The 14,213-nt window shown below is 33.9% G+C and overlaps 1 protein-coding gene across 1 annotated transcript in view; it reads left to right on the forward strand.

Moving 5' to 3' along the window:
- The first annotated feature begins 2,225 nt into the window (after positions 1 to 2,225).
- The window catches only part of LOC111412909 (exportin-7-like), an 18,386-nt gene continuing 6,398 nt past the window's right edge, over positions 2,226 to 14,213 (forward strand). The window contains exons 1-19 of the mRNA XM_023043774.1: positions 2,226 to 2,364; positions 2,541 to 2,585; positions 3,019 to 3,362; positions 3,632 to 3,792; positions 6,464 to 6,529; positions 6,987 to 7,104; positions 7,215 to 7,324; positions 7,572 to 7,667; positions 8,368 to 8,491; positions 8,625 to 8,692; positions 12,134 to 12,220; positions 12,362 to 12,514; positions 12,596 to 12,691; positions 12,817 to 12,876; positions 12,986 to 13,104; positions 13,196 to 13,283; positions 13,756 to 13,860; positions 13,933 to 14,037; positions 14,116 to 14,207. Coding sequence (XP_022899542.1) covers positions 3,122 to 3,362; positions 3,632 to 3,792; positions 6,464 to 6,529; positions 6,987 to 7,104; positions 7,215 to 7,324; positions 7,572 to 7,667; positions 8,368 to 8,491; positions 8,625 to 8,692; positions 12,134 to 12,220; positions 12,362 to 12,514; positions 12,596 to 12,691; positions 12,817 to 12,876; positions 12,986 to 13,104; positions 13,196 to 13,283; positions 13,756 to 13,860; positions 13,933 to 14,037; positions 14,116 to 14,207 — 1,889 coding nt within the window. The 5' untranslated portion in view covers positions 2,226 to 2,364; positions 2,541 to 2,585; positions 3,019 to 3,121. The remainder of the gene's footprint in view (positions 2,365 to 2,540; positions 2,586 to 3,018; positions 3,363 to 3,631; positions 3,793 to 6,463; positions 6,530 to 6,986; positions 7,105 to 7,214; positions 7,325 to 7,571; positions 7,668 to 8,367; positions 8,492 to 8,624; positions 8,693 to 12,133; positions 12,221 to 12,361; positions 12,515 to 12,595; positions 12,692 to 12,816; positions 12,877 to 12,985; positions 13,105 to 13,195; positions 13,284 to 13,755; positions 13,861 to 13,932; positions 14,038 to 14,115; positions 14,208 to 14,213) is intronic.

A 14,213-nucleotide genomic window follows, 5' to 3' on the forward strand; every position in this document is an offset into this window, starting at 1 on the left:
TCATTTTCAACCACACATTCTTCATTAAAATAATATTATACGTAAAACAAAATTTTTTTCTTCTTTTTTAACCATACATTTCAATATCAATCACTATTCTATAATACATTCTTCTCAAATAATGAATGACAAACACAACACCCTTTTTTAATCTCTCTCACTCTTTCCCTTTGACTACAAACACCACAAGCCCTTTGTTGTCACTGCCTGCATTGGAGAAACCATCATCACAACCCTGTGTTGGTGCACCCCTACAGCAGCACATGAGTGCTGCCTCGTGCCTCGCAATAGCAATGATGGCCCTCATCATCGCTGCAAGTAGTATCAACACTACATAGCCGCCTTGGTACCACCAGATCTATTATTCTTTTTTTTTTTTCCTTGAGTTCAGTTTTTCCAAAATATATGCTATGGAGTTGTGGTGGTGGATAGGTTTTTGCCTTCTTTGCAATGATCTCGAGGTTGCTGATTGTCACTGCGCGGTGGTGGGTTTAGATGGCGGTGCTACACAATGGTAGGTTCAATGATTCTATGGAGGCGTTGATCACCGTTGCACGATGGTAGTTCAAATGGCATCGTGATTAGTGGTGTTGTTATTTTTTTGGTTATTGGAGTGGTGGTGGTCGTTTCAGCGTTTGGTGTTGTTGGGAATTTTGGTAGTTCTTAATATAATTAATTAATAAAATACTTTTTTAATTAATCATTTCATACATAAATTTTATTAGTATCTGATTTTTGAAATTTTAAATTTTGTTTCCTAATTTTGAAATGAGTCATAGTTAAATTCTTAGATATGAATTTCTCGCAAAACGAAGTTTTAATTGTTATTGCTTAAATATCCAAATACACTTATTTCTAATGCCATTATTTTGTTCTCCACAATGAGATCGGTTAGCTACGTTATTATAAGTACTTTTTATCAAAATGAAGCCATCTAAAGGGTATATTCAATTAAAACTTATAATTATTTTTTGGGATTTAAAAAGTTTACGGGTATTCAATATACACCCCCAAGAAGAAATATGAACAAATCAAATAATTAGAACAAACTGAAATTGTCTCCCTTTTAGTAAATCGTCTTTATGTTGTTTAAACATCTCACGAATGACTACGAGGTTTGGGAGAAATGCCTCAATTAAAGAGTATCGAATTGCTATTTTCGTCCTGAACAAATGAATTGCCGCCAGAGAATCTTGACCTGTAATACCCTAGAATCATGAGTAATTTTTTTTTTTAATCATAGATAAATTATCTATTCGTATATTCATTTTTTTTATGACCGCGGGTGTTCGAGTCAGTTTACGCGCACTTATGAGATCCTAAAGTTTACAGTCGGGTACTCACCTTAGTGGCTCTGAAGGAATTCGAATTGGTGATCATTGAGGAACAAACCCAATGTCTAACTACTAAACTACCCTTCTAAGTTTGTATATTCATATTGAAAAATATTAATACATGTAACTATGCCCTCGTTTAACTCCCATTAATTTTCATTCCATTCCATTACATTTCATTTCATTTCTCTCTCTCCTATTTTCAATTACACAATTTTTATAAAATAATATTATGCGTAAATCTAAAACTTTTCATTCTTTTTCAACTACTTATTTTTTTAAAAAAATACTATTACACTCATTTTCATTTCCAAAAAATGGGTGGCAAAATGGGGCTAAAATAATCTTAGCCCTTGTTTCGCGGATATTAAAATTTTTTATTAGATTTTGATAAAATTTAATGAAATTTAAAGTTAAAAAATTATGTATTCCATCAAATATATAATTAAAATTAATTATTAACTTTGACTTTGATAAAACTTTGATTTCCATTTTTATCAAAATACATTTTTTCTCTCTTATTTTTACCCATACATTCTTTATAAAAACTTTTTCTCATTTTTCATTCACACAATGTCCATCAATTTACCGTTTTAAAATTCATTTTTCCATAAAAATTGGTATAAAAAACCCTGTTAGATTATAATTTCCGTCGAACATCTCTCTAAGTCTCTGTTTGGCCCCAATTAAATTCTATTCAATTTTTTTCTATCATATTTTCAACCACACAAATTTTCATAAAATAATATTAAGTCGAATTTTTTTCTTTTTCAACACACATTTTCTAAAAAAATACTATTTTCCTCATTTTCATTTTAAAAAAATAGTAGCCAGATGGGGCTAAGTTAGTCAATGAAGTTAAAATTAATTTTTTACTTTAATTAAAAAAAAAATAAAAATAAAATAAACCTGGTCCGGGTCTTGACTCTAACCCGTTCAGCGGACAAGTGAGGATCACAGCGAAGAACTTCCCCTTGAAGATTCTGTGTCCGAGCGCAATATTTGCTTTCTCTGAGGCGATAATTACTAGGTTCTTCCATTTCTGTTTAATTCCGTTCACTTTCTCGTGCGTGGTAATTTTTTTTTTTTAAAAATTTTTAAACTGTGGTGTGCTATATAAATGTGTTTATGTACTAATATAATCGAAGAATTGAAAACAGCAATTAATTTGTATATTTCTCTTTTTTTTTTTATTTTTATAGCCAGGGTTGGAGCTGAGCAGCTAGCGGTTCGTTTATCTGCAGCTCTTATGTATATATAATTGTATTTTATTTTTATTTTTTTTGTAAAGAACAATTATTTAATAATGAGGGACACTATTTTTGTATCGGTTTACAGTTCTATTAAATGTTCCATTTCCAATTTTTTATTTTTACCTTTTGACTTTAATTTTTCTCCAACTTTGCTTTGCAAAATGCAACTCTTTCCGCAAGGGTACAGTGCCAGTTTTGCAACATTTGGTCTATTTGTATTTTTATACAATCATCATTGCTTAGTCATTATTTTTAACTTCTAGTTGTGTGTCCAGGTATTTATATCCATTTAGTAATTTGTTTCCTTAACTTACTGCACTTTTCTACATGTTCTTGAATGTCTTGTAGATGGATTGTATGTCGCTTAATGCACTTCTCTTAGTGTATATAAGCAAGTTAATTTTATTTTTCTTGCTCAAAATTTGTGACAGCAAAATTTGGAAAAATTTGTAGACCGAGGTTGGATTGGATGAGTGCAGGGTCTTGATCACCTGGAATGATTTGTAAGGGTCTTTTGGTTTGATGTAAGCAATAATGGAGAACTTAGCTCAGTTGGAAGTGTTGTGTGAAAGGCTTTACAATTCACAAGACTCTGCAGAACGAACTCATGCAGAAAACACACTGAAATGCTTTTCGACAAACATTGATTATATTTCGCAGTGTCAGTATATCCTGGATAATGCTTTGACTCCATATGCATTGATGTTGGCTAGTTCAAGCTTGTTGAAGCAAGTGACCGAGCATAGTCTCTCCTTGCAGCTCCGCCTTGATATCCGTAATCTACTGTCTCATTCACATTTTTGAGTGCAATGTTATGCTAATAAAATTGCTTATTCTGTTATATATTTGTTTGTTTGGCTTCATTTAATCTCTATTGTTAGCGTGAGCATGATTTGAATTTAGTTATTCACTATTTTCTGTGTGCTTGATCACACCAGCAACATTAAAAGCACAACCTTGGTGTAAGAGAACCAACTAATGTTTGTCTATATTTTTACATGTTCTTTAATGATCCTTATAAATTGTTTTGGACTTTCTTTGAAGGAAATTACCTTGTAAACTATCTAGCAAAAAGAGGTCCAGAGTTGCAGCCATTTGTGATTGGATCTCTAGTTCAGCTTCTATGTCGAATTACCAAATTTGGATGGTTTGATGACGATAGATTTAGAGATCTGGTTAAAGAGTCGATTAACTTTTTAAATCAGGTAATATATTTTTATGCATGATGAAATAATGTTATGCTGATGCAAAATTTCTGCATCCTTGGAAGTAGCCATCTGTGTGCATATGTTGTCTGGCCCTTGTTATTCTCATGCAGTCTATCTTCTTAATGCTTGGACTAGACCTAACCCCACTGATAGTACCAATAGGTCACGACCTGATATGATCCGGGCTAAGCGCCAAATTCTCAATTATTTGACGATTGTTGGAGGTCGATTAATACCAAGATTTAAGCTCATTTGGGGGTTAAAAAGGGTTGATAAAGATGGAAAATCTCATGATCGAGCTTTGGAATTCAAAGCGTGGGAATTAACGTGCAATGTAACAAGTTCCATGATTGGCGGGAAGAGACAAAATGTAAACTCGGGTTTGATCACAGCTAGTTACTGTCCAAAGTTCACGGACTGCATCTTGTTGTCTAAGGCTTTGTATGGCTGTTGTGCAGCGACTAATAACAAGTTATTCGAAGCAAGGTTAAGCCTTCGGTTTAGCAACGATGGAAAATACTCGTTACTGGAAATACTATGAGTTTTAACTTGTGTCATTTAGGAAGGAAACCTAGGTTAACTGAGTACTTATTTAAGTATTACAGTTGGCAGGCACGTATTATTAATATTATATTTTGATAGTCCAAACTTAGAAGGCATATTATACGATGCATTCTCTAAAATGAATTTACAATAGATATGTGATGAATTTTTGAAATTTATTTTTGAACCTGACTTGGTTACTTGATTATTCTGATGTTGAGTTTTACGAACTGGTTGTTTATGTGAAATCAAACAAGTAGAAAATTTGCAGAATATACCTAGCACAGTTTGCACAATCTTCAGTTAACTACTATGAAAAGCTTGGTTTCATCTTGCTATTCTATTATGAATTCTTAAGCAGAAGCAATTAATGACCTTTGGTGATGCATAGTTTTAGGGTGTACTCAAAGTCAGAAATGATGGGCGGAAGTGCGCACTAATATTTTTAGGACCGTGCTACACGTACATAATGGTTTACTTAACCGTTTACACTCTAATCACATCATCAAGGTGGGGACCATGGATCGGCATTATTAAATACACGCGGGCCCGCGTGTTTGTGAGAGGGGGTAAACGCTTCGGTAAACCCCCCTCGGTACAAAGAGAATAATCCATATTTTTATATCAATCTAAAGCCTTTGAGAATCCAAATGACTTGAACGAAGTACAGATCTTTATATTTTGTAAATGAATGGAGTAACAACTAACAAATATTTAATAAACAAAAAATGTATGAATAAAACTATGAGCACGTAATGCTCGCAATACATGACATACATAAAGAGGCATCATTAGGCTGGTAAAATGAAAATGGTCAATGAAGCATGAAAATGGAAAATGTAATCAACTTCTTAAAATGTAACCCATTATTTAAAATTATGCAAGATTACATGTATTTACGATGATTATTATCAAATGTTGACATCGTCTTAAAATACCTGCCATTTTACTAAAAGATAAATATTTGGGCAATATCTCGATGTATTTCTTGGAAGGGGAAAAAATATATTCACTTAATCGAAAGTACTGGATTTATTTAGTGGGAAAAAATTGATCAAATTTTTTAAAAATTCGATGAAATTATACCTTTTTTTCTACCAAGAGATTGTTGGCAATTAAGGGGCTTTCTTATAAGCCTTCGGGCTGCACGAATTGTTTGGACCAAAATTTACACAATTATGTTTGAGCAACTTATAGTCATTGATGAAATCACGATTTTTAGGGATTATTTATTTCCATAGTTAGAGTTGTAATTAAAGGATTGATTGATTATTGTAATCTTTAGATTTGGTAGGCAATTATTTCTTTCCTTTTTTTTTCCCTTCTTTGTACTATAAAAGGGACGATGTATAGCTCATATTCAATAAGAAGAAATTTATAATCTTTCTCTTCAGTCATCTTTGTCATCTTCGTTGTTTTTATATTGGAGAAGCCTAGCATGTATTTTTGGATGTATTGTCGGATGATTCTTTACAATGCCAAACAAGTTATCATTGCTATCGTATTAATTCTTTTAATCATCATTACCACCATCTCTATATCTCCTTTAGAAAGAGAAAAGTTGTCATTAGTCGATTCCACATTTTACCTTTAAACCCGCTTTACCATCGAAAACATATCTAAAGCAGGGTAAGTAAACAAAAAATAGATACTGTAAATAGGAATATCTGAATCTAATGGACTTTGCACGATGAAGCTCGCTAAGAAAAAGAGAATTTTTATCTTATTTGTGTTGTGCATCTGTGCATGTCTGTTTTTGCCAGTCCTGTAGTTATACTTTTGAGTATCCTTTGGATTTCTATTAGGTGCTTTCTATAAATATTTTTGAAAACCTTTTTCCCCTTTTGTTTTTATGTTTTTGTTTTTGTTTTTTTTTTTTTTTTTTCCATGGGAAGATTGTAATATATTAATTTCTTTTTGGATGAATTAGCATTTTTAGGTTCAGTGATGGGCATTCTTATCTTTTATATATGAGCGCTTGAGTTTACAAGTGGACATGTTCATTCTTTTGGGCTTTATACAACTTCTATTTAAAGCGTCACTATTATTACGCTCTGTTTTCTTCTTGTAGATGTTGGCATGCTAATGCTTGCACATTCTTTCTGATAATGTTTTTATTTATCAGGCAACAACAGATCACTATGCTATTGGTTTAAAGCTATTAAATCAGCTTGTCTGTGAGATGAATCAGGTTGGTCTCTTTTAATACTCAATGAAGTTTTTATTTAGCCCCTGTTTGACAACCATTAGAACAAAACTCCTTTTTTGTCAAACTCATTTTCACAACACATTCTGATAATAAATTATTCTACGTGTAAACCCAAAACTTTTTCTTACTTTTTAACCATACATTTTCCAAAAAAATCACTATCCCAAAACTCATTTTCCCCAAAAAACTCTTTTTAATGGTTGTCAAACGGGGGCTTTGGGAGAATCAGAAACTGAATGTCATACATGTACTAAATGGGCAACTTGAGAAATCTGGTTATTATGCTAATCAACAATAAACCCCGTGAAATCACAATGGCATTGTAGTTTTTTCACCTGAGAGCTAGAATGGTCTCATACTTCTGTCTCTCCCCCATTTCTCTTCTTAAGCTTCTCTTTATCTAAACCTTACTTGATGCCTTTTGACTGTCTACGTTCAGCCAAATCCTGGATCGCCTTCAACACATCATAGAAGGATTGCCTGCTCCTTTAGGGATCAATCTCTCTTTCAAATTTTCCAGATATCTCTAACTTCATTGCATCAACTGAAAAATGATGGTACTGTGTTGGCTTTTGTTCTCATTCTGCTACACTGCTAGCTTATTGTGTTAATATGTATACTTTTGGCTCTGAGTTTGATAGTTACTGGTTTAACATATGCAATGCAGCTATTGATCGCTTGCGAGAATTGGCACTATCTCTTTCTCTGAAATGTTTGTCATTTGATTTTGTTGGGACATCAATTGATGAAAGTTCTGAAGAGTTTGGTACTGTTCAGGTATGACTTGTTTGATTAACAAACGTGTTATGGAGAGGTAAAGATATGAACAAACTGTCCGTATAAACATGTTATGCAGAGATAAAGATATAAACTATCTATCTGTTCTTATGTTAGTTTTTCAAAAGTTAAACACACTATACATTAAGCATAAAGAAACATTTTGTTTTCTTAACATCAAGAGAAGTTGGTTAGTATATTCTTTCTGCAAATTGTTGACATAGACGAACCTGCTATAATTTCACAGATTCCATCTCCTTGGAAGCCGGTCGTAGAGGATTTTTCTACACTACAGATATTTTTTGATTATTATGCACTCACAAAGCCACCTATGTCAAAGGAGGTTCGTTTATTTCATATTCTTTGTAAGCATATTTATAGTCTTGGACTCGTAATTTTGTATTGAATTTGCTTCTCTCAGTACTTCATTTAATTGACTTTTATTAGCAAATGTTAAAATTCATGTATAGGGAAGTGCTATCTCTTGACTATGTTAGTGAGCTGGCATGTGTGGGACCTTCAAATATGTTGGGTGGCGCATTAGATGGTTGGTGTAGTCTGCATTGATCCAAAAATATAGGCCAGCCATTAGAAAAGGGATTTAAAAAATTGAGCAACTAGTGATTGACAAGAGGGAACAAGCTCTGTGCTAGTTCACTTTATTTTTGAAATTTTATAGACTTCATCTCTCCTCATTCTGTTAGTTGTTTCTATGAAGTTTCCGAAGTCACAATGCTTGGCAGTTTTTAAGGGCTTCAAGGAATGCTACTGGGTATTACTACTTGGAAACATATTGTTTTAGGGGGACACGATCCTTCTTGTTCCAACTCTATTATTGATTTCAATGTTCCAAATGGAAAAATATGGTTCTGTATTTCTTGTACAGATTCTAAAATTGACTGCTATTTTATATGTTGTGCACGCTCTCTTAAGTATGTTAAATTACCTAATATCACTATCATGTACTTGATATTCTTAAGGACACTGCATGACATATGACATTTGGCTATGTTCCTAATTTTTATTTTATTTATTTTTTAAAGTCACTGGAGTGCTTGGTGAGGTTAGCTTCTGTGAGACGCTCTCTGTTCACAAATGATGCTGCCCGTTCTAAGTTTTTGGATCATCTAATGTCTGGGACCAAAGAAATTTTACGAACAGGGCAAGGTATGTGGGCCACTATTTGTTTCAAAGTTCTTCTGACTGTAACGTTGTATATTTAATTTTGTTTATTTACGTTTTCCTTTCTGCCACACCCAAGTCATTTCCTTTATAAATAATGTGTTGGGACTGGAATCAGGTCTTGCCGATCATGATAACTACCATGAGTTTTGTCGTCTCCTGGGACGCTTCAAAGTTAATTATCAGGTATTCAATTCATATTCTTCTGACATGTTGCCTGCCATTTCTGCATGCTACTGTTATGTTTGGTAGTCTATTAAATCTTCATTATTATTGCTTCTCGTGCATATATATTTACAAGTTAAGATGTGCTAAGTTATTTGATATTTAGTAAGCATAAGTTTGGTATTATTATTATTTTTTTAATAAATTTAATGTTTGAAATATGCTTTTACCTTTTTTGTTCTTGTACAGATTGTTTGCCTGTTGGTTCCTTTCTTATTGTTCCTTTCACAGATTTACAGAAGGGAGGAGAGGTCTCTTTGGTTGTTTGGAATTTCTTAGTGAATAACATCAGCTTGTTTTTCATTCTATCTCATTCGTAATGGGCATATGGGCTCTTGCATTTATAATAAATAGTGATGAGGAGAACAACCCACATATGATGTAGGAAAAATCATGCATACTACTATAAGGAATTCCTATTACACTAATGAAATCTTACAACAGTTTTAGAATAAAAACAATACAGAGTTCTAACACTGCCCTCTGGCTTGAGCATATATGTTTAGTGCTCCAAGTTTGTTACAAATAAATTGTACAAACAAACATCCTAAGGATTTTGTTAGCAAATTTGCCAACCTTTTTTTGGGAATTGATTTAATGGATCTAGTACAAATGTTTTCCTTGAAAAGCTATTCATGGATTTAAATATGTGAAAATTGAAGCCATGGTAACAAACCTTTCATTTGTACCACCGTGGGTACCAAACTATTAAAAAATTTGCAACTCAAGTCCAAAATGATGGTTTTCGTCAATTTGACCACAAAATTGTCAGTTGACTCCCAAAATAAGAAAACTTTATTAATTTCCTCGAATAAGGCAGGGGCATTTTTGACAAATCGCATTTCTCCCCTTAAATTAAAAATTTAAAAACAAAAAATAAAATTTCAACCCATCCTCATCTCCTTCTCCAAAATCAAAACCACTCTACCTAACCGCCACTACTGGCATCTAGCACTACCCACCCAACGCCGACATCATCACTACCTAAATCGAAGTTCAACTCCAAACACGTCTGATTCCCCTTGCCACTTGGTAACCTTTGTGAATATTATTGAATCCCGGCTCGAAGAAAAGATCCTCCACTCCATTCGATTGCTCATCCCCTTCTTTTGCTTCTGGCTTCTATTGCTACTTTTTCGATTCCCATTCGCCTCAAATTTCTCCATTATTCTCTTTTTTGCCATCAAAGTTCAACACCCACAACTCATAAACTCTAAAAGTGTGGCGGTGTTGTTGATTTTTATGAAGAGAATAGGAAAATCGATGGTTACAGTTAATGAAAATGAAAGCTGGGTCTGATTTAATCCAGGCTATTTAGCAAGATTACGTTGATGAGAAGGTTGGATTTTTGAGACATTTGTGCAGCATTCATTTGTATATATATATGTGTGTGAGTGTATATGTATATACATACATACATACATATATATATATATATATAAATACACACATATATATACACATATATATATGTATATATATGTGTATATATGTGTGTGTATATATATGTGTGTGTGTATATATATATATATATATGTGTGTGTGTGTGTGTGTGTGTGTGTGTATATATATATATGTATTTATATAGCTTTGACACGCAACAACCCATATACCAATGTGGACAACCTATTAGTAATAGTTGACTTGCTTCAAATTGCAAGCCATTTGCCTTCCCATAAATTGTTCGTTTGACGAAGCACAAGGGGAGTAGCGGCAGTGGTGGTGGAACCAGATCAAACAACATTAAAGGTGTTAATAATTGTTGTTTTCAACTCTGTAAAATTCCTTTCAAAACTCTGATTTACGTTGATATCTTTCTGGGACTTCTTCTGTTGACTTTGGTGAATTAGTTGTGGTCTATTTGTGGTGGAAATGATTTTGGATTGTGACGGTAGTGGTGTTAGTGGGTCCCTCTTTTTCTGGTATAGTAATGGCTTGGGGTGGCTATGGGTGGTGGCGATTGGATGGAGTGATTTAGGTTTTGAGCTTGAGTGGTTGAAGAAGAAGGAGATGGGGGGATGGGTTGTGGTTTTGCTTTTATTTTTTTAATTTTTAATTTAATAAGAGAAATGTGGTTTGTGAAAAAAGTCCCTACCTTATTTGGTGAAAATGATTAAGTTTTAAATTTTGGGAGTCAATTGACGATTTGTGGTCAAATTGACGAAAACTGTCATTTTGGACTTGAGGTGCGAGTTTTTTAAAAGTTTGGTACCCACATTGGCACAAAGAAAGATTTGGGCAAAATCTGCTTTTAAAAGAAAGGTTTGGTACGTGGCTGCAGTTTTCCATTTATATATCAATATATATGCTTTTGAACGCCATGCTACACGAATTGCAAAATTGTTATCACAAAATAAATTCTTAGACAGAAGAAATGAAAGCCCAAATTCTATAGCATGTTCTTCTACCATAACAACAACTCACTATTGATATAACTCAGTACTGGACTTCTTGAGCGTTCACTTTGATTTCATCAGTTTCTAAAACATTGGTTCTGTTTGGTGGATTTGGTTGTAAAAATTCTGATTATTGCTTTGCTAGTGATGCACGTGTGATCTACTTGCTGGTGCTGTATAGATTTATTGCTTAACTAGAGTGGGAAGCTAATTTAGATAAATAAACCATAGAAAACTTGTAAGTAGTCTTTGACTGGGAAATTCTGTTTACTATGAAAGTTATAATCTCCATTAAGAAAGAACAGGGATTTCTGCTGAAAAAATGTGGTAAACCATTAATGCCAATCTGCTTAATATACAAATCTGAAACTGAGAAATGAAGGAAAAAATGGACATAGCTGCAAAATTGTTTAGTGGACGTCGTATACTTTGTAATGCAGTGTCAGTGCTGACCTGCTGTGTCAATCCATATGATAACTGATGTTGGATTATCATTCTGCCAACAGATGTAAGATAACTATGAAAAGGAGAGTAGCATGTAGATTCAGGATTGACAGGACGAAAAATTAAGATTGGTTCCTTCCATTCCTTTTGCAAAAAACATGCAGGGAAACAAAATTCAGGGAGAAAAATGGTATAGCTCTGAATGAGTTGAGAATGCTATTAGAAAAAAGTTGAGAATTCTCTTTTGGTGGTCAAGAGAATCTTAGTGTTTTTACCATTATTCCTCTCCCTTTGCTCTTTCATTCATTGTTTACGCTACTTGAACATATTCTTTTATTTTATTATGTAGAATGCCATACTTCAATGCATATACACATTTCTGTGTTCTTTTCGTAATTTTCTACCCCCGGGTCGTGCTTCTCTTGGGAGTTTTGATACAAAGTAGCTTCCACCCCATATTAGTCTTTCGTTTTGTCTGAATAACTCCTGTATGTTCTAGTCAATGCTATCATTATTAAGTATGACTATCTGCGAGATGAGTAAATTTGACTATGTGATGCAGCTGTCAGAACTTGTGACTATGGAAGGCTACGTTGATTGGATACGTTTAGTTGCAGAATTCACGTCAAAATCTCTGCAATCCTGGCAGGTATGTGGTTGTGAAGAAACTTTAACTGATTTTCATAATTGTTTGCACAATGTCCTTTAGCTTCAGCCTGCAAGGACCTTGATGCGGCGTTTGAATCTGAAGATGCTTTAAAATTTCGCTTAAGTTTGTGTCTTCTTTCAGTGGGCCAGCAGCAGTGTGTATTACCTTTTGGGGCTGTGGTCTAGGTTGGTGAGTTCTGTACCGTATCTGAAAGGTGATGCACCAAGCTTGCTCGATGAATTCGTGCCAAAAATTACTGAAGGTTTTATCGTGTCAAGATTGGATTCTGTGCAGGTATAGTTCTGGCATATATAACTAGACTCTGAATAAGTTTCTGGCAACCATATTTCCTCTTGTTTCAACTTGTCATTATAGGCTGGGCTACCTGATGATATTTCGGAGCATCCACTGGACAATGTTGACCTCCTTCAAGATCAGCTGGATTCTTTTCCATATCTTTGCAGATTCCAGGTTGCATTTAGACATGACTTTTAATTTTTCTGATAGTGTTACTTCTTTATACTTCTTTTCTTCTCTTTTTTCCCCTAATCAACTTTCCTTTTCCTTTTGACCTATATAAATGCTTATTATTTCAGTATGAAAGCAGTAGCATGTTTATTATAAATATCCTGGAGCCCGTCTTACAAGTATATGTGGTATGATGAATATTCAATCAAAAACTGATACATTTTCAGCTACATTCCTCCTGACCTCCCAAACCTTCTGACAAATCTTTGGTCTTTTTTTCATTCTCTTGCTTAATAGGAAAAAGGTCAGCTCCAGACAAGTGATAATGGCGAACTTTCTGTGGTTGAAGCCAAGCTTGCTTGGATTGTACATATAATTGCTGCTATCTTAAAAACAAAGCAGTCTGTTGGGTGCAGGTGAACATAATGTTTTGATTTTCTTCCCAGTTATGTACACCTCAAATAATTTTGTGTTATACTAATGATATCATGTCTGTCTATCATGCAGTGTGGAATCACAAGAAGTAATTGATGCAGAACTTTCAGCCCGTGTTTTACGATTAGTAAATGTTGCTGATAGTGGGGTACACAGTCAGGTAGACCAACAGGAGAAGATAACCTTTAATTTGAGATAGCTTTGAAACTTTTAATGGAAATAAGTTCCATGATTTCTAATGCTCTTCGCCTCTCCTTTTTTTTCACTTCTATTTGTATATCGCATATATTTGATAACTTTTCGAAGTGTTCAGCCCACTCCATCCTAGTAAACATCTCACAGACTGTGGTGTTTCTTCCTGGAATTTAACTTTTAGCTATAATTTTCTCTCAAGATTCTGTGAAGCCCAAACATTGTTCTATCTTTGTGAAATCATTTTCTTGGCATACTCTCTCTCTTGTTGCGAGTATTTTTCACATTTTAACATTAGGTAACAAAAAAGTGAGAATTTTTTTTATGTTTTTCTTATAGGACATCACTGCTTCTTTAGTAGATTGTATCTGAAAAAAGTTCCCTTAATATGTTTAGTGGAATGACTGAAGTGAACTTATTCAAGTATGGCTGATTTGCAGAGGTATGGCGAATTAAGTAAGCAAAGACTTGATCGTGCAATTCTCACGTTTTTCCAGCATCTCAGAAAGTCTTATGTTGGTGACCAGGCTATGCATTCATCAAAGGTGATATTTTTCTTCTCATTAAAGAGAGATCGATTTGTTATGCAAACCTTGAACCTCTCTCTTTGATTGCAGCAGTTGTATACCCGATTATCGGAACTTCTTGGGCTCCATGATCACCTTTTATTATTAGATTTTATCGTTCGAAAAATTGCTACAAACCTCAAGTGCTACACAATGGTGATGATTCTACTCTTGCATCGTTTTTTTGATATTGTTTGGGGGATTTTTATTATCTCTATTTGTTTCTACATGCAGAGTGAGGAAGTTATTGATCATACTTTAAGTCTGTTCTTGGAGCTGGCATCTGGGTTTGTTACCTTTCATAGTCTTTTGAAGAATCTAATCAGGTTAAT

Source organism: Olea europaea, chromosome 16 (assembly GCF_002742605.1).
Source record: "Olea europaea var. sylvestris chromosome 16, O_europaea_v1, whole genome shotgun sequence".
NCBI classification, from domain to species: Eukaryota; Viridiplantae; Streptophyta; class Magnoliopsida; order Lamiales; family Oleaceae; genus Olea; species Olea europaea.